Source organism: Epinephelus fuscoguttatus, linkage group LG1 (assembly GCF_011397635.1).
Source record: "Epinephelus fuscoguttatus linkage group LG1, E.fuscoguttatus.final_Chr_v1".
Lineage (NCBI taxonomy): Eukaryota > Metazoa > Chordata > Actinopteri > Perciformes > Serranidae > Epinephelus > Epinephelus fuscoguttatus.
The window spans coordinates 25,324,764-25,350,184 of record NC_064752.1 but is presented as its reverse complement, the minus strand read 5'-3'; the positions used below and the strand labels follow the sequence as shown (position 1 = coordinate 25,350,184).

Here is a 25,421-nt window from a genome sequence, read left to right as displayed (position 1 = left end):
GTTTTATATTGTCATGTTTTAGCAAAATTGCATGTGTTTATGAAATACTGAGCATAAACTGGATAAATGAGATTTGGATTATGCAGCATGAGTTGTGTGACAGTTTGTAAATGCATGTTTTAATAAACTTCTCCTGTTGTTAAGCTTTGTCCCCGTTTACTTCAATTAATGAAGAATGTTCACCTTTTTTGGATTCTTCGTTCATGTGGAGGCATGCGAGGAAAAAGTTTTCCTGATAAATTTAAAGCAACACAGTGAATAATTGATTAAAAAAATAGTCATATTTTCATTTTCATTCCCAAAATCTAAACTCTTGAGAGTGTTGCACCAACCATACTAAAGTTTTTAAATAAAATGTATCTAAATATATATCTTACTCTCTGACTTGCCACTATTGTATCAGATATTACCTCTGTGAAACCTGAGCAAGTTTTCCTTGATTTCTTTTCAAACCATGGGAAGAAGGCAATGAGCAACAAAAGACAAAATGACCCAAAAAACTAGCAAGAAATTAGTAAACAGAGAAAATTAAAACAATAAAATAATTTACAAAAAAGAAAGAAAGGTCACAGCAAACAAGGAAATGACCCAGAAAGTATTATTATTAAAAATTATTATAAAATTATTATTGTGAATATAGTTTTTCTCTTGCTTTTTTCTTTGTCCTTAGTTTTTGTTTTTAAATAATTCTCTAAATCTTTTTTTTTTTCCAGTTTGTGGGATACTTCTTACCAAGTTGCTTGTTGCTTTTTCCCATGTTTTTGAAAGTAATTGCACCAATGAGCTCAGGGTTCAAAGGTTTAAAGACTTGCGAAAGTGATGTCGCTCCAGGTTTCAAAGCTGACCACTAGTGAATTTTAAAGAAAAAAATAAATAAAAAAAGCACTTCAGTATCCTAAATATTTTAATCTTGGCTGATGTAACAGTGGGATGCAAATTATGGCAGGTAAAATCTCAGCATTGCCAAATAATGGTGTGAATCCCATACTGTATGTAACATTATTTAACAATTGTAACAAGTATTTTGTCAAGAGGTGGACCTCAAAGGAACTCACTTGACCAGTTTACCTTAAGCTGAAGGTGACATTTCATGGTTCATTAGCTTTACTTTTGCTAGTGAATGGGAAAAAAATGGAAGGATCGGAAAACACCTGTCAAACATCCACTGAAATTCCACCTAGCTAACCTTTCTTCTTTAACCATGATTACATGATTTGTGTCTCAGGTCAGCCGTCATTGTCATGAAGAGGCTCTGCCCACGACATCCTGAATAGAGTTAACCATTAGCTGATGTGATGTACATATGCAGATACAGCTGCTCTTGAGACAGTTTGCAGCGAACAGTAGTCTCTGGATCAAATCAACTGCATTGCATATTAAAAGAGTAAAATAAATAAGTTGCACAGATTTGGACAGACTCAGCTCCATGGACTCTACACGTAGATTTGGGAAGTACAGAGTGGAGCGGGAAGTGCTGGATGAGCAGAGACTGGAAGAGGTTACACAGAAAAAAACATACTCTGACACTCACCCTCCTCCAACTGAACGGCTTAAAGCCTCCTTAAGGTAAGTCACATTCTGTGGTTTGATTTTATAATGGTGATGCTCACTGTGCTGTAAATGTAGACAAGTGCTCTGTTCCTTTTGTCAAAGATAAAATAAAGACCCATCTCCAGTAAATTTATGCTTTAAAATATCAGCCAATAAAAAGACTTTCACTCCGCTCTTTGTGTATCATTCAAATCTCCTCCAGATGTACAGTACCAAAACTGAAGCGCAGCGTGGTGAGCAGCTTGCCTGTGTTGTACTGGCTGCCCAAGTACTCAGTCTGGGACTATGGTATGCCAGACCTCGTCTCTGGCATCAGTGTGGGCATAATGCACCTGCCTCAAGGTACATCAACAATCCATCATGGTTGAATAAATCTTGCCAGTATTGCAGAAGAAGTCAGATTTTTACTCCATAGCTATTGTATGTTGAGTGAATTTCTTGAGGGTGTAAACATTATGTAGAATTTTAATTTTATTCCATACTCTCTTTGTAATGCACAAACGATATTTTGTACAAATACTTTACCTCTGGAAATATTTTTATTCATTGTTTACTGTATTTAATATTTTATTTGCCAGTAATACCGCAGTAAAAGTACAGTTGCAAACTGAGATAGGTGTGACAGAACTTTTCAGGGTTTCCAAGGGCCCTTAAAATCCTGGGAAGTTTATGAATTTGAGGGAAGAAAGGCCTTGCAAGTATAGGGTAATAGACATTGAAATAGAAAGTGTGTGAATTTCTGTATTTTGTGCCAAAATAGATATTGACGTTCTTTCAATATTGTCTGCTGTCACTGTTTGTCATTTGTTGCCTGTGAGTTATAAAAGTTCTGTGTTGTAGCGGTGATAAACCTTGATCTGGGTCTCAAACTATGCCATGTTGGGTCCTTGAATTTGAAGGCATTGGGTCTGAAAAGTCATTGAAAACTCTTTGAATTTGATGTTTAAGAAGGTGTGAGAACCCTGGCTTCTGTTTTTGACAGGTTTGGCATATGCATTATTGGCTTCGGTACCTGCTGTGTTTGGACTCTACTCATCCCTCTATCCAGCATTGATCTACTTCTTTTTTGGAACATCACGTCATATATCCATCGGTGAGTAGAGAGAGTTAGAGTTGTTGTACCTTGGCCATTATAACCCCTGTATTAACATGTGTTGCTATCTTTAACTGCACTCAGGTACATTTACTGTGCTCAGCATCATGGTGGGTAGTGTGACAGAGAGACTTGCTCCAGACACAGATTTCCTCATTGCAAATGGGACCAACATCACTGCAGAAGTTAACATAAGTGCTCGGGACTCGTACAGGGTGCAGGTGGCAGCTGCTACTACTGTCCTAGGAGGACTTTTTCAGGTCTGAACACAGCTTTCCACAGATATTACAATGTCTTATATTGCTGTCACAGCTAATATATGAATACATGATTGTTTCTATAGGTGGCACTGGGTTCGGTAAAGTTTGGATTTGTGGGAACGTACTTGTCTGAACCTCTGGTGCGGGCTTACACAACAGCAGCTGCAGCCCATGCTGTGGTGGCACAGCTGAAGTACGTCTTTGGAGTTTCACCAACACGATTTAGTGGTCCCTTGTCACTGGTGTATGTGAGTACTGTCAAGTGTTTGGTTCTGATTTTGGTCAGTGCAGCAGCACTGATCCAATTGCATCTGTTACAGCACAGTGTGGCACTGATAACAAAGAGATAAATGTGTTCTTCACAAATTCAGTTCAACCAGGAACTGTCTTGAGATACACTACTGTTCAAAAGTTTGGAGTCCCCTGCCACAAAAGCTTGATTGCGTTCAGACAGTTGACTGAGAGGACTTCTCTGTATATTTGAAAGGTCATTCGTCCTTTCAGGTTGTAGAAAGTCCCCTTTCCAAATAGATTTTCTTTTGTATGAAGGGCTTGTTTTGCACACAGAGAACAAAATGCTCTACAATGGTTCAGTCAAACTGAAAGGGCAGAAACAGACAAAGATCCCTCTGAGTAACAGTTCAATAAGAATAAACATCATCAGTCATTGGTTAAAGACACTGAAAGATCAGCATCGAAATGTGTGCAGATTTTAATAGGAACATGTTCCTGTTTCAGTGTCAAGTGCACAATGATGCCTCTAACAAGCTGTGTGTTGCTTTAGCAAAGCTATTTGTCAGCCTTCAAAATAGAAGGTTAGTCAAGGGTTAGCGCTTTTGGAACTGGATTAGGGAATATCAGTTTAACATACGGTGGACTGACAAATCACAGTTTAAACCTATTATATCTAACCACTGAGGACACTGCAGCAGGTCAGAAGAGAAACTATTTAGATATAATCTGAAATATTAAAGAGTGCAGTGTTGTGTTTCAGTAATGATCGAGAGTCACTAACACTTTTCTAGACTGGAAAACAAATTCACAATCAGTAGGAATTTTGGGGGGGAGGAACGGATACAACGGTCTTGTTCCCTGTCACACAACACTATGGCAACATTGAATAAATGGAAGTTTTAATTATTTAATTATTCTTCTTTTGGCACCATACATACATAGTGATTTTATTTCTGTTAAAATAGTTACCAGTGAAGGAAATAATAATATATATTATAAATTATATATTATAATTATTATTTCTAATAATTATTTCTGTTACAAGAGAATAAAGATATATATTACACAGTTATAAGGGATGGGAGAAAAAAACAATACAGCATAGTATCGCAATATTTTTGTGTGGCAATATTGTATCGTCACACGGTGCTAAGTATCGATTTTTCTTTGTCATATAAATTAGTAATATGACAACTACAAGTTAAACTTTAGGTAACCAGTGCATTAGATGCATTTTGCTGCTGCAAAAAAATGTGAGATAAGTGAGATGAACAGACTGAAAACTATATCATTTTAGATAAAACAAATGTTGACAAAGTTTTCCTCTGGTGACAAGTTGAAAAAAGGTAATAAATCAATTTGCAATCCGCAATTTATCGCAATGTATTTTATCACAATTCTCAGCATATCGCAACATATTTAAAATCACAATAATATACCATGACTTAAGTATCGTGATAACAACGTATCGTGGATCCTCTGGTGATTCCCACTCCTGATATTTACATATGAACACAAATAATTGCTTTGCAGCTAGTGTTGTCAAAAATATAAATTTATTGATACATATTGATTCTGAATATTTGAAACTATTTCAATGCTCTTTTCCCACAGCATCAACACACTGGCATCAACTGCACTTTCTCGCTTTCTCTAATTTTTACTACAGTCATTCAGCTGTTTTCTGCTACTAACCAAGACAAGACAACCCATTGCTGTCATGTTATAGCCATGTTATATTTATCTTTTAATAAAGATTTTAACTTGTATGCCCTCAGTTTGTCCCTGTCATGTCCAAAATGGTGTCTAATATTGATATTTTTCAAGGTATGGTATCAAAGTTAGAAATTCCAATATTACTCCAATAACACTATTTGAAACTATACAGAACCTGAGACACAAAAGCGATAAAACATAATATTTAAAACAATTACAGTATTCATAAAACATTATTTAAATGTTAAGTTTTAATGCCTGATATGAAGGCAGCATAAAGTTAATCTAGTAAATGGCCATAATCCAGGGTCCATAGTACAATAATACACAAGTTCTGAGTAGCAAGCTCGAGGGGAACTGAGGATGACCCGTGTAAAGGATGATCTGGTATAACGGGAAAGCATGTCACAAAGGTAAACAGGAAGTTTACAGAGAAAGGCTCATATGTATTTCAAAAGGTACATATGAACCTTTCTTTGTATATTTACTGACGTCTATCCAGTTAACATGTATAAGTTTCTGCTTAATGTCTCACCTACTGAATTTTTGAGCCTGTCATGCACAGTTTTTTTGCATCCCCAATCCTAAGTGCAGCTCATCATGTGTGTTTCAATGTGTACAGCAGTAAGCCATAACCACTTTTTGTTTTTCCTTTCTCCATTCTCAGACTCTGAAGGATGTTTGCTCCTTGCTGCCACACACTCATCTCCCCACACTGGTGGTCAGCGCTGTGTCCACAGTGTTTCTAATTGCGGCCAAGGAGCTCAATGCTTTCCTCAGTCCAAAGCTGCCAGTGCCCATCCCAGTGGAGCTCATCACAGTCAGTTGATAAGAGGACACACACTCTGGCCTCGCTTTGTGTTATCACCCCTGCGCTCTGGGCTGCTGCTGATGTTGCAGCACTGGGAAAAGCACAGACACAGTGGAGCCAAGCAGCTGAATCAGCAGCAGTGCTCGGGCCTCTGCGTTTGTGCAGTTCACAGCAAAAAAAAGATGTTTATGGCTAATTATTAGGTTCACATCTAGTGTATGATTCACCAGGTTTTTAATAATTGAAGGTTTGAAATGTGTTGTGAAATTTGGCTTCTTTGTGTGTGTTTGTTTGTGACCTGTATGCTCTCTGTGATGGCTTCAGATTGTGGCAGGAACATTGATATCAACGTACACCCATTTGAACTGCAACTACACTATTTCTGTTGTTGGAGAAATTCCTAGTGGGTACGCATTTAACTAATACTGCTGTAATTATTTGTTGAGTCATTCTCCCAGCTTGTTTAGTACCAACTCATTTCCTTGTCCTCTGCGTGTGCACCAGTCTGAGTTCTCCCAGTGTACCAGATGTGAGTCTTTTTGGAGAAGTTATTGGTGATGCTTTTGCATTGGCCATGGTTGGATATGCCATATCTGTTTCGCTTGGCAAAACATTCGCACTTAAACATGGCTACAAGGTGGACAGTAACCAGGTAAATCACAGCTCTCATCACATACCCGTTTATGTCTGATTCTAATTAATTTCCCTGCTCATTGGTGTGTCTCTCTGTCTTCACTCTGCTGCAGGAGCTGGTGGCGCTGGGTCTCAGTAATGCAGTGGGAGGCTTCTTCCAGTGCTTCTCTGTCTGCGCTTCCATGTCTCGTAGTCTCATTCAAGAGACCACCGGAGGGAAAACACAAGTGAGTGAGCAGCAGAAGTAACAGCATTACATCAGCATGACCTCACAAGCACTGTGAGCATGCAACATGCAATAGGGGTACTATAAATATCCAATGCATATGACCTACTTAAGGATGATTGAGGTGGGCTGAAAAGGGAATGATGTTGAATAATATATAACCACATTATGTATATAAGAACCATGTGGAAATTTAAAACCCGGTGGCACTAGAACATGTACTCTAGTTTTTACATCCAGCAATTTATTATACAGAAACATTTAGGTAGTTAGTTAGTGCCAGGCCAGCATGGACTTAAAGGACACCAAAAAATGATGGTTGCAGTGGTGAAACAATTGACAGAAATGAACAGAACTAATTATATTACTTTGCTTACTTATCCTCCTGTCCAGTGATGTACAAAAAATATCATCCATCCATCCATTTTCAACCATTTATCTGAAATCGGGTCACAGGGGCAGCAGGCTGAGCAAAGTACTCTGTCTCCCCAGCAACACTTTCCAGCTCTTCCTAAAGGGTCCTGAGGTGTTCCCAGGCCAGATGAGATATGTAATCCCTCCAGCATGTTCTGGGTCTGCTCTGGGGCCCCCTACCAGTTGGACGTGCCTGGAACACGTCCATCAGGAAGCGCTCAGGAGGCATCCTAATCAGATGCCCGAACCACCTCAACTGAGCCCTTTCAACACGAAGGAGCAGCGGCTCTACTCCGAGCTCCCTCTGGATGTCAGAGCTCCTTACCATATCTCTAAGGCTGAGCCCAGCCACCCTTCGGAGGAAACTTATTTCAGCATGTATCTGCAACCCCATTGTTTCGGTCACTACCCAGAGCTCATGACCATAGGTGAGGGTTGGGACGTTGATGGACCAGTAAATCGAAAGCTTTACCTTCTGGCTCAGCTCCCTCTTCACCATAACAGTCTAGCAAAGCCCCTGCATCACTGCAGATGTTGTGTCAAACCGCCGATCCATCTCACGCTCCATTCTACCCTCACTCATGAACAAGACCCTGAGATACTTGAACTCCCTCGCTTTGGGCACTAACTTTTTCCCAATCCAGGGGGGGCAATCCACTGTTTTCCAGCAGAGAGCCATGGCCTAAGACTTGGAGGTGCTGACTCTCATCCCGACTGCTTTACACCCTGCTGCAAACCGCGCCAGTGCATGCTGGAGGTCATGGTGTGATGAAGCCAACAGAACAACAGTTCTGAGGTCACCAAACCAGACCCCTTCCTCCCCCCGGCTGTGCCAGCTACACAAAATTGTTCCTTTCTAAAACGCAGCACAGGTTTTAAATAATCATTCATCTAGAAGAACTCACCAGAACTTAAAGGTATTTTTCTGCAAAGAGTCAATAAAACATTAAAAAAGGACTAAATCACATAAAGTACTTTCTCTTCAGGGAGACCAGTAAACCTGCCTGTTTCTGTAGTGAATTGCAATATAACTGTGCACACAGAGACATGCTTATTATTTATTTAAACAAAATCAACTTAGTATTGGGAACAACACTAAATAGTTAATAAAGTACCATTAAATGTTGGAAGTACTGTATGTGCTCACATATACACGATCAGGTGACCACTTTGTATGTTTTGCATTCTTGTGGTGCCGCCATCAAAGCAGTTGTATGTCACAGTGTCTGCTGCTGCCTGCTTACTGTGACTGCAGCAAACGTTGTTGATTTTATAATTAATCACAGCTAAATGATGACAAACTTTGGCATAAAGTGGAAACATTAATGTTGTATGCCAAATAACAATTATGTTTTCCATGGTTAAAAAAAAAAAAATCACTATTTCTAAACACAGAGCTGCCAGTGTTTCAGTTTGATGACAAGTGTTAACTGGTGAGTTTAAGCTCATGAACCCCAGAAACTTATATAAATAGTTTAAATAGTTGGCATAGATAATAAACAGATGAGTATGTGTTTAAAATTCATTACAGTTAAATTGAAGGCTTTTACAATGACACCTACATGTTCTGTTCGGGTTTTCAACAGCTGCCGTCACTACGAGCAACCGCGATATATGTATTCAGCAGAGTCACCAGTTGTGTCAACACTTGTTAAACTGAAACACTGGACAATATTATATTTGTTTTATTTGTGATGCTGACTGAATGATGTTTACATTGTGGTCATTGCCCATTAGTTAGAGCAACAAACGTTATATTTCACAATAAAGCCACTGTTAGTTGAGTTAATTTATTCTGTGGGACTACTGCAGGACCTAGACAGTAACGTTAGCACACTAAGGTTAGCAATGTGAGCTAAGCTGACAAAGTTGAAGCTTGCCACTACTGTTGGAGCACCTGAGAACTGCACAGGTACTTCTTGATGTTGTCAAAAGCAAAATTACATAGAAATTAATAAAAAAAAAAGTGGTAAATTATACAGCATCATACAGCTTGCTTTCAAACATGCACGTATTGTAGTGAGAAGCCACTACAGTAATGGCAGCTTCTTTTTCTTCCAGTCCTTTCCCAGATTCATCTATAGTGAAGCTATTCTCCAACAGTGACCATAATCCGTCTCTGCTAAACAAACATATGCTTGTAAATGAACACAAGTATCTAATTAAAAAAATAAGCAACCTCTGTGTTGTTGTTGCAGATGGCTGGAGTGGCTTCAGCTCTGATTGTGTTGGTGACCATACTGAAACTTGGACCTCTGTTCCAGGAGCTGCCAAAGGTTCTGTTGCTCTACCGCCTGAATCACTGTACAGTGGATTTGCAGTAAATATTTATGATGACTTTCTTTGTGTAAATATAATGGATTTGTTGATTTGCCTCAGTGACACTTCTGGGTACACATGTGGTTAATCATGTTGTGCTTGTTTCAGGCTGTCCTGGCAGTGATCGTCTTGGTGAATCTGAAGGGCATGTTCAAGCAGCACTCTGACATTGTTACACTGTGGAGACATAGCAAGATTGATCTGGTGAGATGATACATTATTACTTACTTTAAAAAAAAATATCCTGCAAAGTAACAACTGTGACAGAATGAGCTGTCATGTTGAATCTGGTATTGTGTCATTGTTCTTGTTTCCTCTTTGTCACACTAAAAAATGACTAACGTAATGCTGTATCCCCCAGGTGGTGTGGTTGGTCACTTGGGTGTCAACCCTGCTGCTTAATCTGGATCTGGGTCTCGCAGCATCGATCATCTTTGCTCTGCTTACTGTGATCTTCAGGACTCAGCTGTAAGACTCCACCGCACCTCACTGTGTGTGTGTGTGTGTGTGTGTGTGTGTGTGTGTGTGTGTGTGTGTGAGGAAATATTAGTAACAGATTAGACAAAATACTGTACACGAACATACTGCATGCATGCATAATAATTTTGTTTTTTATTCCATTCAGACCAACATACTCTGTTCTGGGAAATGTTCCAGGTACAGAACTGTACGTGGATATTGAGACTCACAAAGAGGTGAAACGAAAAGATAATATACCATACATAAAAAGTTTTACGACCCTCACTGCAAAAAAAAAGCTACTAATTTTTTTGCTATTTGGCAGGCGAGAGAGATTCCAGGAGTTACTATATTTCGCTCCTCTGCTACTGTGTATTTCGCCAATGCTGATCTCTACCTCGAGGCCCTGAAAGAAAAGGTTTATACCATTTACTCTACTAATGACATTGTCTATTGTAGGGCTGCGTCTAATGATTATTTTCAATAATGAGTAATCCGATGATTGTTTTTCCAGAAAAAAAAGAAAACAGAATATAGTAAAAACAACCCATTTGGCAGAGAAAATGTTCATATTGTACATTTCTGCAAACCAAGGATGCGTTACATTTGTATATTATGTTGTAGTGGATATGGTGAAACTTTGCGTTGTTATACAGCGCTGTGGTGAGGGTGTGATAAGGTTTAGGCACATAAATCACTTGATTATGATTAGGAAATGATCATGTTTTGGTTTAGTGTGCCACTAAAAAGACCCAGGCTCAGTCAGCTTATCTATTACGTCACTTTAGATACGTTGATATGATATGTATGAAACATGGAATGTATTTGCATAAAGTATAATGTGAACATTTTCTTCTGGCAACTGGACTGTAAAAAATTGCCATTGTAATTTCCCAGAGTGTGAGGTGGCACCTTCACATTGCTTGTTTTATCCGGTCATCGCACCAAACCCCAAAGACATTCTGTTTATAATCATATGTATCAAAGAAAGTCAGAAATTCTTCACATTTGAGAGGCTGTAGCCAGAGAAATGTTTAGTGTTTTTCCATGAAAACTGACTGAAACAGTGAACTGATTATCAAAATACAATCGATTTATCAGTTGACTGGTTGTTTCAGTTCTAATCTCCTCTCAGTTTAACGTCTTAGAACTTACCCCTCTCTTCTTTATCTATTTACAGAGTGGGCTTGACATCAGTAAAATGATTATCTATAAGAGGAGGCAGGAGGCCAAACAGAGACGTAGAGAGAGGAGAGCAGAGAGACGGGCAAAGCGGCAGGCCAAGAGAGAGGTAACATAACTGCAGAAACATGGTATCTTTACAAAACATTTTAAGGACTGCAATTATTTTTTTCTTGGTGTTTTACTTATTGGTCACCTTAAAGGGAAGCTTAAGTATTTTTCAACATGGACCCTACTTACCATGTTTTGAGAGACAACCATTTCTTAAATAGGACCAGTATTGAGAGAGAGCGCTGCAGCCAGCAGCAGCAGAACAGGCTGCAGTGTAGCCACTGGGGGCAGGTGTGCACCGTCAGTTTACAATCATTAAAAGCACTTGTTTTTGCCACTGACAGGCTCAGATTGTTTTGTAAGTGTCTGACAACATTACAGAAAAGACCCTACAGAGATATGAAACATTGTTCTGTACCTTATTATTGTTTCAGTCTGTTCTGTGTCAAAGTCTCACTAAAGGAGAAGTCCTGCTGTTAAATGTTGCAGACTTTCTCACATTGTTTAACTCAGCTTAATATCCAGCCATGAAACTGAAAAATCTGTTAGATAACACAAATTGGCACCAAGATCCTGTGACTGGTTTACATGGCTGCAGAGTGCCAGCTGTAACACTGCACAGAGCTACAGCAGGAGTAAACAGACGTTTGAATAATGTGTTTGACTCACCGCTCTGCAGAGGCGGGCACAGAGGGCAGCTCAACAGCTGTCTGGAGCACCAGTGTTCTCTGTGGAGGAAGGGGCCGGCTGCTGGAGGGACACATGCGTGGACGGGGATGTTACAGACACAGAAGAGCAGGGCTGGGCTGAGAGGGAGAACGGGACAGTGTTTGTCATCCCAACCACTCCTCGAACACCAGACGGCCAGTCCAGATGGGAGTACCTCAAAGGAGGAGAGCCAGACTCCACCAGCTTAGGGTGGATGTCTGAGCTGCAGGACGGGGACACCACCACTCTGGGCTCCAGCAGTGAGGACACACTGAGTCGCGACCTGGAGCGGGTCTCCCTTGGGTCACTTGGCAAGTGGACATGGGACATTCACTCCATCATTATTGATCTCTCCACAGCTAACTTCATTGACACAGTGGCGATCAAGACATTGAAAAATGTAAGTACAAAAGGGGAAAATATGCTTTAAACGAAGGGTAAGACATGACATTTTCCCTCATGTTGAAGGATCAGAGGAGCACCCTTTTACTTGTGGGCGTTAAATCCCTTTAATAAATAGTGAAATTGTAATTTGAGGAGCATGAGCAACATATACAGATGGCTTTGGGAATTTTACAAGGAGAGCTTAGGTGTTGTGTTTTCATAAACAGTAAATTTTACAATGTTAATATATTGATTTATAGAATAATCTTAAGACAATAATAAAGTTAAAAGGGGGTCTGTAATCTGCCAGCCCTGACATATAATTAAACTGTATAGGAAAATACACAATGAAGGAAAAAGCTCTGTCTTGTGGTCCTTGTTAGAAAAAGGAAAGGGTAAGATGACACATCTTCAATACAAAATGTACTGGTGTAATTTAGTCAAGGCACATGTTGTTGTCACTAAAATGGGAGTTAATTAGCTTTATGTTATAATGGATAGTTTTACTCTCTTACAGTTAAAGGTCCAGTGTATAGGATTCAGGGGTTTACACACTGGCAGAAACAGAATATAATATTCCTTACTGTTCCTTACCTCAGAATGAGCCATTTATAGCTACATAGGGTGGGTCCTCCTCGGGCCCCCAGGAACACTGTACAGCCTTGCTTTTTTTATCCATAATAGTTTTATACTTGTTAAACCTTCCCCCAAGCCAAGAAAAGCGATGTAAAAATCTGTGACATCATCACAGTGTAAGGTCTAAAAGCCAAGCAAGAACTCTTGGGTGAGGTTAGCAGGAGAAACCCTACTGCGCATATTCAGTGCGCCACATACTGTGAGAGTAAATCTGAAAGCTAGAAATGTTTTTCAGATTATGTGCCAGCCGAGCAGTTCTTATTGGACTTAACAGACGCCATGTTGGGGTCTGGTATCTCATTATCATGCATCTAAGGTCCTCTTCCATGGAGTCTGCCATGCTGTTTCTACAGTAGCACAGAATGGACAAACCAAACACTGCCTCTAGCTAGGGCTATTTGTGTTTTCATGTCAGCCACTGTAGTTCCTCTACACACTCAGTTGGATGCACTGCTAGATGCTGCTAAATCCTACACACTTGAAGTTTAAATTAACCGTGACGACTGACTGAGAGATTGACTGTAGGGCTGATTAGCGTTAGTAGCACCTGATGAGGAAGAGATGTGATTTTGTTTAAGGTTGGTGCAGTGTAACTTTTGATGAGGATAGATATTCTGTACTTACATTTTTGACAGATTTTTCAGGACTTCAGTGAGATTGATGTGGACATCTACATGGCAGGTTGTCAACGTAAGTGAACTCCTTCTCACCTCTTTTAGGCTGCACTGCGTGAAAAGGCTTCATCGTGGTAGTAATTTGCCTGTAAACTGTTCTTTCTTCAGCCTGTGTGGTGGAACAGTTAGAGCGTGGCGACTTCTTCTCTGAAAAGATCACAAAGAGACGTCTCTTTGCCTCCGTCCATGATGCTGTGCTTTACTGTCTGGACCACCGTGGAGCGACATCGCTCCCCAGATACGAGCCATCAGCGGTGAGTGTGTGCAGCTGATGTTCAAGTGACACATCGGTTGCTTGGTTTAAACATCTCCAGCATTTGGATTAAACTGAAAACATTTAATCACGTCATTTTAACTAAATCACTCTCTAAAAACGGTTTGATTTCAGGACACATACATCTGCACAAAACTTTAAGAACTTCAACGTAACTGGACATCCAACACTGAAGATTGAATAACGGTCTCAGCATCTACTGGGAGGAATATCAGAAGCTTTTATGAAACTGAATTTATAAATGAACAGATGCTAGATAATTGTTGAGTTCCATTTATATTTATACATCTTAATTTTAAAGTAAAAAGACTGAAGACACATGAGCTTAATTTAACTTTATTCAATGTGGGAGAATGATAGAGTGCATTTTGTAGAGAAAAAATAAATTAATTAATAAAATCAAACACCTTTTAAGAGGAGTCTGGTAGAAAATAATTAATTCAAGGAACATATACAAGACAACATGCATCACACTGACAGTGTGTGAGCCTTTTTGGTAATGGCAGCAATAACAAGGTAGGACACTGAAATGTTTACAGCAGCCATTTCAATTTTCAAGTGCAATTTCTGCTCATAGCAACAGCAAAACCTGTGAAGCTAATGCATGCAAAGGGTTTTTTAATTTGTCTCAACTCGACTTTATGGAGTTTCTAGTGCAACATTCCTAAAATGGGGAATTCTATGAGATTAAAAAATAACAGGATAACAAAATCCAAGCAATAATAAACAAAAGCATCTCTTTACAGTTGCATAAACCCACTGTGACCTCTTTCCCTGAATAAGTCTTGTCTCTACATACCGGCCACAGAGGACGTTGCCAAAGAAGTTGTGCACAGGACTGAGGAAGGCTAGGTAGATTTTTTTTTTTACATATATAAATTTGGTTTATGAGCTACAAGTCTTGATGGATATCAGAAGTGTGTGTGTCTGGGTCCAGAGTCAGATCATCGTCATCATCATCCTCATCCTCATCCTCCAGCTGCTGTGAAACCAGCTGCTGATAGCGAGCCTGCCGCTGGTAATCCGGATCAATGTTGATCCATTTATTTGCGACCCACTTAGTGCCGTGGGTGACCATACAGCCACCATGGAGAGCGTATTCATCCTGCTCACCCACCCAACCTATTGAGAGAAAAAAATCATTTAATGTTAGTTAGCAGCATCCCTCATATCCTGCCTGTTTCACACTGATGTCAGGGGCCCCACTGTTGAAAAAATTTAAACCAGATCAGAATGATCCAGATTTGGAAATCCCATGTTTTGCTGTCCAGAATCAGCTAATCCATAATACTTTTGTGCCAGTTTTGAATCACCCTGATTCAGATACAGACTTTCCAAGATTACCAAATCCAGATAACCACTGCTCTAAATGGTAATACATATCACAATGTGGGCTACAGGTAGAACAGCGAGCATGGGGTGTGTAGGATTTATTTGCATCAGGCAGCGAGGTTGCAGAACTGAAACTTCTTCTGTGTGTAGGAGAGCTACGGTGGCCGATGCAACAGTGGCGTCGCCTGGCCTGGGCATCCGGGGCTTTAGCCCCGAACGTTTTTTCTTAAGCCCCGGATAATTCAACTTCAGAAGAAATAATGTTAACTGTACAATAACGAGCCACTAAAGAAGTTGTAGTTTTCCATTTTCAGGGAATGCAACACAGGATGACGTCGAGACTGGTTAATCAGAGAGAGGGGTTGCGTGAAGCATCCGTGTTTTATTGGCTGATAGCCTCGCGTCGCCAGGCTCTTCCGGTATCTAAACCGTTGGCGCGCTGGAGAGAGACGTTTTAGCAACAACACGAAAGATCATGGATATAAGACGTTTTTTCAAAAACAAGGAGGCCGACTCGGCTGAGGCTCACGTCTCCGGGGAGCCGTTACCAGAAACAGGTAAATGAATAATTTAAATTCTGTTTATTCCTTCAAAATTATGTGAAACGTGTAGTGTTGGGGGGGCGTGCCGGCGGAGCTGCGGGACAGTCCTCCCCGGTGATAGACGCTCTTAGGCGAGCTGAAAATCCCTGAAGGCTCGGTACGGCTGGCGACTTTTCCCACACATAAATTCAGTGATATTTTTCTCACATAAGGTACCAAAGATACCGCACACAACTACGTAACTGTTGTTATGTCCTTCTAACGTTGCTGTGTGGGTTGAAGTGTTGGCCTTTTTCTTTTTATTGTGAAAGCTGAGCTTTCACAATAAAACTCCCGAGGACTTCCGAAGGGCTGACGAGCGCTGCTGAGCACCTCTATCTCATTTTGCCTTAAACTGACTCATGTAATGTGCATTTTTTGGGGAAAATATGGCTCCTGATTTAGTCTGTAGGCATCATCACTCAACTTTTTCACATGGTGTGGTGTTAAAAAAAAAAAAAAGCAAACTAAAAATCGCAAATCATGTAACCTCTAACATTTTTTAAAAATTGAGGGGGAATATGACTTGGCTTCAGTCAAAATATTTACAAAATATTTATTTTTTTGGCTTTAATTCCTGTGTTATCTATAAGTGCATCATCCTGTTTCTATCAATATAATATAATTTTATTTTGACACATTTTGAAGTACATGTTGGCAGTATTTGGCTGTAGACAAGACGCAATAAGGCTCAAGAAAGCATAGAGCTTTTTTCCCAGGTAGGATCCCCTAGACTTCCCTATAAGGTTCTGGGCTCAGCCCCCAATGTTCTCAGTCCCAAGAAACGCCCCTGCGATGCAATAACATGAATGGCCCCATCTGAGGCAGTGTTTGGTTTGTCCATTCTGGGCTACTGTAGAAACAACATGGCAGACACCTTGGAAGAGGACCCGCTCCACACATAGATACAGACGGCTCATTCTAAGGTAATGAAATGCAACAATTCTTATTTTCAGTGATTATAAATGAATAAAAACATATAGTTTTGAGTATTATAAACCAGTTCTGCCAGTATGTCTCTAAAAATCCTTCACACTGGACCTTTAAGTGTTTTTATTCAACCACTTTTGGCTTGACTCTTGTCATTGTATCTAATATAAAGTGATAAATGAAGTTAAAATTGAATAATTAATAATAATTAATTTTACTTCATTGAAAGGCTTAATAGGTTGCCTAATGTCTACTTTATTTACTTTATCATTGCAACAGTTAAACATATCAAGTGCAAAATATAAATAAATGTATATATTTGACAAATTTCAAAGTTTTTGTAACATTTAGTTCCTGAAATCCACTTTGAATCTGGCCTTCTGCTGCCTTATTTATTTATTTATTTATTTTTAAATCAAAGGTATCCCTATATTACTAAAAAGTTTTGACCAACACATACTGAAGGTTTGATGCAGATTAAAACCAAAGATGGATTATGTGATGTAATCTAATTTCAGAATATTTTTATTCTTTTGAACAACCCGTTTTCAAGATTTAATCCAATCTGATCAGATCACTTTTGAACAAATGGGCTCGAACGACTTTGTTGATCCTTTGACTTTTAATCAAGCGCCTACATGAGGTTAATTTATCCACTTCATTGGTTCATGGCCAAGGAACTGAAAAACGGATATTCACATCAACTGTACTTTGTGTTTAGCGCTAAATAGCAAATGTTAGCATACTAAGATGCCAGCCTAAGCCATTTTAGCATCGTCTTTAAACCCATATTGGTATGGTGACATTTAGCTCAAAGCATCACTGCGCCTAAGTAAAGCTTCACAAAGGTGCTACCATGGATGTAGTCTTTAAGTCTTGTTTAGTTTTCATTGAAGGTTCTGTATTCAACATTCAGTGCATTTATATAGCAACAAACCACTATTTGCTATGTAAAGTTACAGTGGGGTAATGGTGTCCTGAGCAGAGAATGATGTCACGCCACCTCTGCGTGTTGTAATCAGAGCTTCTCTGTGATTTGTTGTGGTAAGCCAGTCCGGCCACACTTGCATGTTAGTGCCTGTGTATATCCCACTGGCTAGCTCCGTTCCATTCCAACATTATGTTTGTTTGTTTTTTTATATATTTTTTGGGGCTTTTTAGCCTTCAAAGTATAGGACAGACAAGCATGAAGGGGGGAGAGAGAGAGGGAGTGACATGCAGCAAAGGGCCAAAGGCTGGAGTCAAACCCAGGCCGCCGCGGCAACAGCCTTGTACATGGGGCGCTTGGTCTACCACTAAGCCACCGGCGCCCCACATTCCAACATTATGGTAACAAAGTGTGTTTTGATATTTTTAATTGGTCTCCTACCTCTACCGTCAGAAAGGTAGTTGTACCAGAAAACAGCTGTCCCTTTGGTAGGCTTCACCCTCAGGTTACTCTTGTCACAGTGCCTTCTTGTGTCCAAAAGATCGACATCATTCTGTATGAGAGACTAAAACACACACTCAGACTCAGTTAAGCAGTTTGGTCAACATCAGGGCCATGCACTCACTGACAAACATGTGAGTTAACACAGACATGAAAGACATGCACAGTATGTACACAATACTATTACAGGGCTCTCCCTACACATCTCCAGACCCACACACAATTACGCACCACTTCATCATAGGTCCTGTTGTCTGCCACAGGGAATGCGGTCTCCCCGCCCCCCTCAACAGAGTTCAGGTAGAAGAGAACTGTGATGTACCTAGGTGTGCAACACAAATTTAAATTGACACACACGTATGGTGCAAACACACACACACACATACAAACACTTTGCAAACTTACAGAAACGTAATGCATTTATTTCAGGAAAAAAAAGGATTTGCCTTGTTTTTCCTGAATTAACAAGATTTTTAACAAGATCATTAATCTGGAAAAACGGAGCAGATTTATTTCTCTCAAGTGAATGCATTACGCTTCCATAGAAACGAAGCGGGCACACACATTTTTCCAAGTTAACAATGACTAACATGCCAGCTGTCACAATGGAGTTTAGTAATCACACCACACAGATGAATTCAGGTCTGAACATTCAAAGATATTATTGTTGAGAAATGCTGCTTCGGTCAACACTGTGCACCTCGACAATCTCACCTGCAAGACGTCTCAAAAGGAGTGGAGGTGTTGGCCGCGAGGCGCGTGTGTGTGCAGGCTGTTTCAGGATACACGGGGCCGCTGTCGTGGTGGGCGTGGTAGTGTCCTCCCTCCTCATAGCGAACCACCTGGAGCGGCTCACTCAGGTCCACTAATGAGGGCGGGAGCCGAGTAAGACGAATCACTCTTTGTTAGAGAAAGGTAAAGAAAAAGTTGTAAAGTCTGGTAAAAATATGTAAAAAAATATATATATATTACAGTTATTATACAGCAATCAGAGAGCATGCTTTGACTTCCTTACCTTGCCTTGATGTCTTGGAGGACCCGGTGTGCTCCTTTGCCCTGATACAGCCAGGTGTGTCTGCTGTTCCTCACAAGCTGACTCCTCTTCACCCCTCGCTGCAACAGGAAGCGCTGGAAGGCATCACTGCTCAGGAGCCTGAACTCCTCTAGACTCAGTAAACCTGCCCCAAATACAAGAATGCACATCTTATTCTGATGCCTGGTGTATGTCTTCATTTCTTGCATTACTGGCACTTTCCCTCATTATAGTAACCATAGAGACTGAACATAGAGCCCAGTTTTCACCACAGTGTAGGAAAATATAGATTCTATTACTCTTTGATATAATGTGTAGATATACTTTAGGTTTCTGCCAACCATTCACCTTCTCCACGCACTGACAAGTTGCTACCAAAGTGTCAATGTTGCTTCGGTAATGTAACCAGCATAGCCATTGATTCACAGAGAATAGGCATAGCTGTACCTGCTGCTATTTCTGATCATTTTAAGGTTTGGTTGCCTAAAAAAGTCTTGTTCAGCATTTGTTTGCAGTTAAAGAAACTCTAAGGAGTTGTGTATTCCATTTTTCCAGTAAGTTACATTTTGCTTGAATGGATTTAAGCCTTTCACTTGCAGTAGCAAATTAGCATTAGTATTAGTATTATCACAGTGAATCATAGCTGTAAATGCACCGTGCTAACCAAGCTCGCAGCTAGCGTTACAGTTATCTCCACCCTGTTGTCCAAATATGGTCACTTCTGGCTCCATAAAACCAAGATGAAATGGCCTAAAATGCCAAACTCGACGAGCAGGTATAGCTTAGGCTGGAGCAGCTACGTGACCCGCCCACCAGCTACATGACTCGTCGGCCATACCTACATGATCACATGCACATTTGTGAACTGTGTCCATATGCTGTATATCATTTATGCCTTTAAAAATTACTCTCATGTCCATACTAGACCTCTTAAGAATGGCCACAAGCCAAAAAGAATGGGAACCACATTATGTATGCTTTGAACAATCTTTTTGTTACACTAAAAAGTATATTCCCATTCTGAACCAAATTAGATTCATTGTTCCCACCGAAAATTGATGCTAAAACCCACCCTCCTCCTGCCGTTGTAAAACTAGCTCAAAGGTAGTGTTCAAGATTATCTCACAAAATAGATACATAGTTTTAGAAATACAAATTTACAGACAAATACGTATTTCTGTAAAAAGTGCAAAGGTGATTTCTTACCATTACCATCCTTATCAGCTTTGAGCCCGGCATAGATTTCTCTCAGATTCTCCGGTGTGAGCCAGATGCCGTCCCTTACTCGAGAATGAGTCAGTATCTGTTGGAGGCACGATGGTTAAAGACAGGCTGAGTTAACTAACTCTGAACCACAACACTACTGCATGTCATACGCTACAGTTCGAGCTCACAATCCACAAACTGACATACACCTCATGGAGCTGCAACTGTCCATCCTGGTTGATATCAAGAAGGTTGAAGATCTCCTCTGGGCTGAGGTTGAGCTCCTTGGCCAGTTCTTCCTGGCCGTCTTGCACCATTAGCTGGCTCTCCATTAGACCCTTCAGCTGTGCAAGCTGCATCACAACACGACACTCATCCTCTGACAAAAACCCGGGGATCTCTGCAGGAGAAAACACAGAGCAAGACAGAAAACAGTTTCTTGGGTCAACAGGATTGTTGCATTTTCTCTGCTGCACGCTTCACATTTTCACATCGGTTGCCAGTTTTGCAAACTGAGCTGAACCATCAATCACAACATTCAACATATGTACATACATTTATACTTTGGCTGAACAGAGATCTGACTGTAACTACAGTCTGAGATCTTGTCTGCTCCTCGTGCACAGACTGAGCTGGGAAAGAAAGCTTTTAAGTGCTCTGCTCCTCTCACTTGGAATAACCTTCAAAAAAGATTTGAAACTATGTGAACTGGTCCCTGCCTGACTTTAAAGCTCTCATAAGTACAAGGATGAATGAATCGGTTGGGTCTTGTCATTGTGTGTAGGTGATCTAATATCTCTACATATAGTATAATATCTATACTGTGTGTCTTTTATGATTTTATTGTAGTTGTTATTTGGCTGTAACTTTTTCTTATGCTGCTGTCTTGGCCAGGTCTCACTTATAAAAGATATCGTTGACCTCAGCAGGACTTACCTGGTCAAAAATGGGTTGAATAAAGTTTTCACGTTTTTACAATATAAGTTATCACGTTTTAACCTGAAAATACATTGTTATAATGTGAAAAACTTCTTGTTAGAACAATAAACATTTCACGTTATAATATAATACTGATCACTTCTTTTTTTTCCTGATGTAGCAGCAATACACTTCCGTAAAACACCAATAAAGAGAACAATGAAAAAACTATTGCATATGCCTTACATTTTTCCACATAAAAATGTTTGTACTTTGCATTTTTTAATGAAATTGAAAATTAGGCATTAGTATTACATATTTTGTTTAGAAATACAAACTTTTTGGGGGTAAAAAACAAACAAAACAAAACAAAATGAAAACTCTCCCACCACTTTTAAGCTGTTTCTGGACCAATTTTTACCCCTAGAGACAGTAATGCCAAGCAAGTAAATAAAGAATGGATCAAACAAACAAATAAATAAACAAACAAACATAACTCTGGTAATATTTTTAAGGCCTCTGTTTGCTGTTATTTTCTTGCTTGGAACTTAAAGAGGTGATCAACAATGGTCCTGAACAATTTCTTTCCATGAGCCTTCAAGGATATAGGCACACCGTAATAATAAACATATTATGATATTACTTACAACTTTGCCACTGTTTATGTTTACTTTTTTGTTTGTTTGTCTTGTTGTGCTGTGTTTTCCCCCATTTGTTTACTCAGGAGTATGGGGGTGGAGGGAAGCGATGGGGGATATGATGATACTCAGTGTACTGTTGTGTATGTTCACCCATTGATGATGCTGATTATTGAACACTCGTAGGTGATGAAAAAGAACATTTGGGCCATCTTCACTCTAGCACATCTAATGACTATAGATTGTGTGTTTTTGCATTATTAGTTGAGTTGGGAACAGATGTATTTGTGCTCTTTAGCCAGTCAGCTATGAGCCCTTAATTGTGAGTGGTTGCCTCAGGACTTGTTGACCTATTTCATGAAGCCTTGATCGACCTGAGCATGCACATATGTATAAACTAGTTTATGTGTTTGAGGGGGTGGTAGTGATGGAGATGAAAATAAGGAGGAGAAAGTGTGTGGTGAGTGCATGCTCTGCCTACATCAGAAGAAGAAGAAGAAGAAGCCTTTTTAGCCACTAGAGGCTCATGTGGGTGTGCTGCAAATTTGTTTTTGACACATAGGTGTTTTTGGCTCTTACCAAACAGCAGAGGTTTCATACTCAGAGTCCGCATTTCATGCACTTTGTTTGGCACCAGTGACACCTTCTGGACGTGTCCCACCTGAGAGATAAATCAGACAAGTGATGTGTATATGTGGTGGTGCTTAATGTGTGTATGTGAGAGAAAGAGAGAGAGAAAGACGGAGGGAGTAAAAGAAAGAGTGGGAGTGATGCATCATCACATTACTCACCCTTATCCCCTCGACTCTTGTTAAGGAAACATCACGCAGGAACTCGGGCTTTGATGGCGGACGCCGCGACTCGGGGCGCTGGTGGTCACTGCGCGGAGCATCATGACTCCGGCTGGCATCTTCCTGCCCGCTGCTGTAGTGCACGTAAAACAACAGTGCTATAACATTAATGATGTACACGTGAAAAAACACCATCACCACCACGAAGTAAGAGCGGGAGCAGACGCTGCTCTTGTGGCAGGGGAGGCGCTCGCACGGCGGCCGGAGCGGCAAGGTCGCGCTCCCGGACGGAGTCGTGTCCTCGGCAGCATCTTCGGGCTCCTTGTTGTCACTCATTTTCCTGAGATTCAAGGAGGAGTTGATACCTCCTCAGCATTAAAGTCCATCTGAATAAACAAACGATATGATCAGCGTTTGTTGGTTTCTTAGAAGTAGCAGCTGCGCTGACTGACAGATGTCTAGTTTAATTAGAAAAGAAAGCCAGTTTCTTCGCTGCAGAGATGAAGTCTTTGCGCAGGGTTCATGATGAAACTGTGCTCGCTTAAGATGAAAAGTCAACTACCAGTAGCTCTGTGTGTCGTTATCTTTTCGCCCACAGACAGCAGCGCTGCAGGCTCGGACAGTCTTGTTTACACTGCAGCAGTCCCAGTCAGCAGCGGCAGCAAAGCGCACTGCGCATCCCAAAGCACGGCGGAGCTCATCTCAGAAACCCGGACCATAAACAGCTCTAGCATCAGCTGAGTGCACTGATCACCATCCGAAATAAAAGAAACATCATCTGTGAACATAACAAAACACAACAGTCTGCGGTAGGATCCTATTAACACGTCATTGCCCGTGCTCTCCCGTTCACAGCAACAGTCTGCCTGCCGTACAATGCTGACCTCTGGTGACCTAAACTCATAACACACTCCTGTCTACATACCAGAGTGCAGTGTGTGTGTGCATCTCTATCTCCCTCTCTTAGCAGTGAGCTCTTGTATGTTGTGAAGGTATCATGTTACTCACCGTCTTCTTTCAGAGTGCAAATAAAGGTTAAATAAATGAAAGAGTGGCTGTCATATCAAATAATGACTTTAATTGTACAGCTATGTGATGGTGTTCACGTCCATATTTAGCAGACTCTGACTTGTAAACCTTTGAACACAAAATTCCAAACAGAAACATACAAAGCAACCAGTGAGGTTTTATGGCCCCAGAGTAAACTGTCTTATTTCACTGGCCAAGTCAGTCCCTTTGTTGTAGCCATGACATATTTTTTTGTTTATTTTATCCTTATCTAAAGAAGGTAAATACAAATATACACATGCAGTTATGAAACTGAACACAGGGTGGCACATTCATATGTGAAGTGCATATAAGTAAGCTCCGAGTAATGGAAATCAGGTAAGTGGATCTGGGAGCAAACAGGTTTTGACTGTGTTGTGGAAGCGTGTCAAAAAGTATTAAGTATTTGCATGTAAAACTGAATTTGCTGAATGAAATAATGATTACATATGGACAATGCTGTCCTTCCTCTGTATTATGGTGACCATGTGTATAGCCTGTTGTATTGGGAGTAAATGGATTGCCAAATCCAAATAAATTACGCACACTGGTCTTTGGTTTATTCTTGGCCCAGAACACAAGTCTGGAACAAGTTCACCTGCTCACCCCTCAGTGGCTTATTTAGACATTTTGTTTGGTTTTGCTAAAAGTCACTACACTCTTGAACTCAATGTCACTGGCAGAGTCATTAAAGGAAATACCAGGAATTTGTTGATAGTTGGTGATACTGATAAGAGAAGACCTCAGACAGTCATTGAATGCAAAGGATTTACAACAAGATATATAATTTATGCATCTCATCCCAGGCCATTTAAATGGTGCGTTTACCCAAATTACTACTAAAATTACTATTTTCTTAATATATCCAGCCATATTTAGGTTTGCAGATGAATGGAATTTCATATGTAACACTCCCAACACAATAGTGGTGAGTAGATAAGTCACAGAATTAACTGTCTGCAGTTTTTATGGGATTATTTCTTATTGAAGAAATAGTCTTTATGAAATGGTCCACCTCCCTATGGTGAAGGCAGAAATGTCAGAGAAAGATTTTTTGCCTGACATAGGCTTGCTAACATTTTACATATTTTAAACATTATTACTTTAAATTCTATTTCGATAAATGTCTAACAAAATAGTACAACATATACAAAGTAGCCTACTGTGAGCAAAATAGACCTAGATATATCTAAATAAAATAGAAATCTAAACTAAAAAACAGTATACTGTATTTAACAAAAGATATCGTATGTTTTCCATAGTTTTATTATTTATTTATTACCAATTATACATTTTTTTTAGCCAAAACTAGGCAATTTCAATTTGGGATTTTCCTAAAATTTATAACAATAACGGTGACACATCTTAATGATGAACAATCAGAGATTAAAAAAAAAAAAGAAAGAAAGAAAAAAGACCTACATAGACCTAAATAGTTTTCAGGCTTACCGCAGCAAATCTTTTATTTTTTTGATGATACCGGACAAGCCAGATGTCACTTCCGGTTGCCATCTTTGTTGGGCTCAAACCATACAGTCTATGGCACAAACTTGAGAAGCAGGTGTGCAGCAAGTCTCCTTACTTGTGCCATTAACTAAATTTTTGTCCAAGATGAAGAGATGAGTTTTTAAACCATCCAGTAATGTCTTCAAAACACTTACGTGCACATACTGAAAAAAATATGGACGTAGCCACCGTGACGCCACCCATTGGTTTGTGGACAGCCGTTTTGAAGCGACGAGTATGGCATTTTGGCTGTCGCCATCTTGGATTTCTGGAGCCAGACATGCAAGTTGTTGGACGAGAGGGTGGAGCTGTGGAGGAGTGAGGGTGGCCCACAGTGGTAAGTGTTGTCAAATATATGGTGTTTGAATTTACCATTAAATTATTA

At 40.1% G+C, this 25,421-nt stretch overlaps 2 protein-coding genes across 2 annotated transcripts; one reads left to right on the top strand and one right to left on the bottom strand.

Annotated features, from left to right (window-relative positions):
- The first annotated feature begins 1,325 nt into the window (after positions 1 to 1,325).
- On the top strand, positions 1,326 to 14,473 carry slc26a6l (solute carrier family 26 member 6, like). Its single transcript, XM_049585359.1, has 19 exons — positions 1,326 to 1,566; positions 1,754 to 1,893; positions 2,534 to 2,644; positions 2,729 to 2,904; positions 2,988 to 3,152; positions 5,522 to 5,674; positions 5,990 to 6,072; positions 6,170 to 6,317; positions 6,412 to 6,525; positions 9,137 to 9,214; positions 9,366 to 9,461; positions 9,619 to 9,725; positions 9,883 to 9,952; positions 10,042 to 10,134; positions 10,897 to 11,007; positions 11,629 to 12,057; positions 13,313 to 13,367; positions 13,460 to 13,605; positions 13,740 to 14,473. The coding sequence occupies exons 1-19, from the start codon at positions 1,427 to 1,429 to the stop codon at positions 13,764 to 13,766; spliced, it is 2,442 nt and encodes an 813-aa protein (XP_049441316.1). The 5' UTR covers positions 1,326 to 1,426; the 3' UTR covers positions 13,767 to 14,473.
- Positions 14,474 to 14,513: 40 nt separating this feature from the next.
- p4htmb (prolyl 4-hydroxylase, transmembrane b) lies at positions 14,514 to 23,343 on the bottom strand. Its single transcript, XM_049585486.1, is given in 10 exon segments — positions 14,514 to 14,747; positions 17,838 to 17,961; positions 18,129 to 18,219; positions 18,612 to 18,797; positions 18,913 to 19,075; positions 20,137 to 20,233; positions 20,346 to 20,536; positions 22,272 to 22,353; positions 22,484 to 22,848; positions 22,851 to 23,343. Coding segments are annotated over 10 exon segments (1,548 nt in total). The 5' UTR covers positions 22,870 to 23,343; the 3' UTR covers positions 14,514 to 14,517.
- Positions 23,344 to 25,421: the final 2,078 nt, after the last annotated feature.

Excerpts from the sequence above, each read along its gene's own strand:
- slc26a6l (XM_049585359.1), top strand. The coding sequence starts at position 1,427 with ATGGACTCTACACGTAGATTTGGGAAGTACAGAGTGGAGCGGGAAGTG. Across the intron at positions 9,215-9,365 it reads TGTTCCAGGAGCTGCCAAAG|GCTGTCCTGGCAGTGATCGT; the intron begins GTTCTGTTGCTC and ends TGCTTGTTTCAG. Across the intron at positions 9,462-9,618 it reads GACATAGCAAGATTGATCTG|GTGGTGTGGTTGGTCACTTG; the intron begins GTGAGATGATAC and ends TGTATCCCCCAG.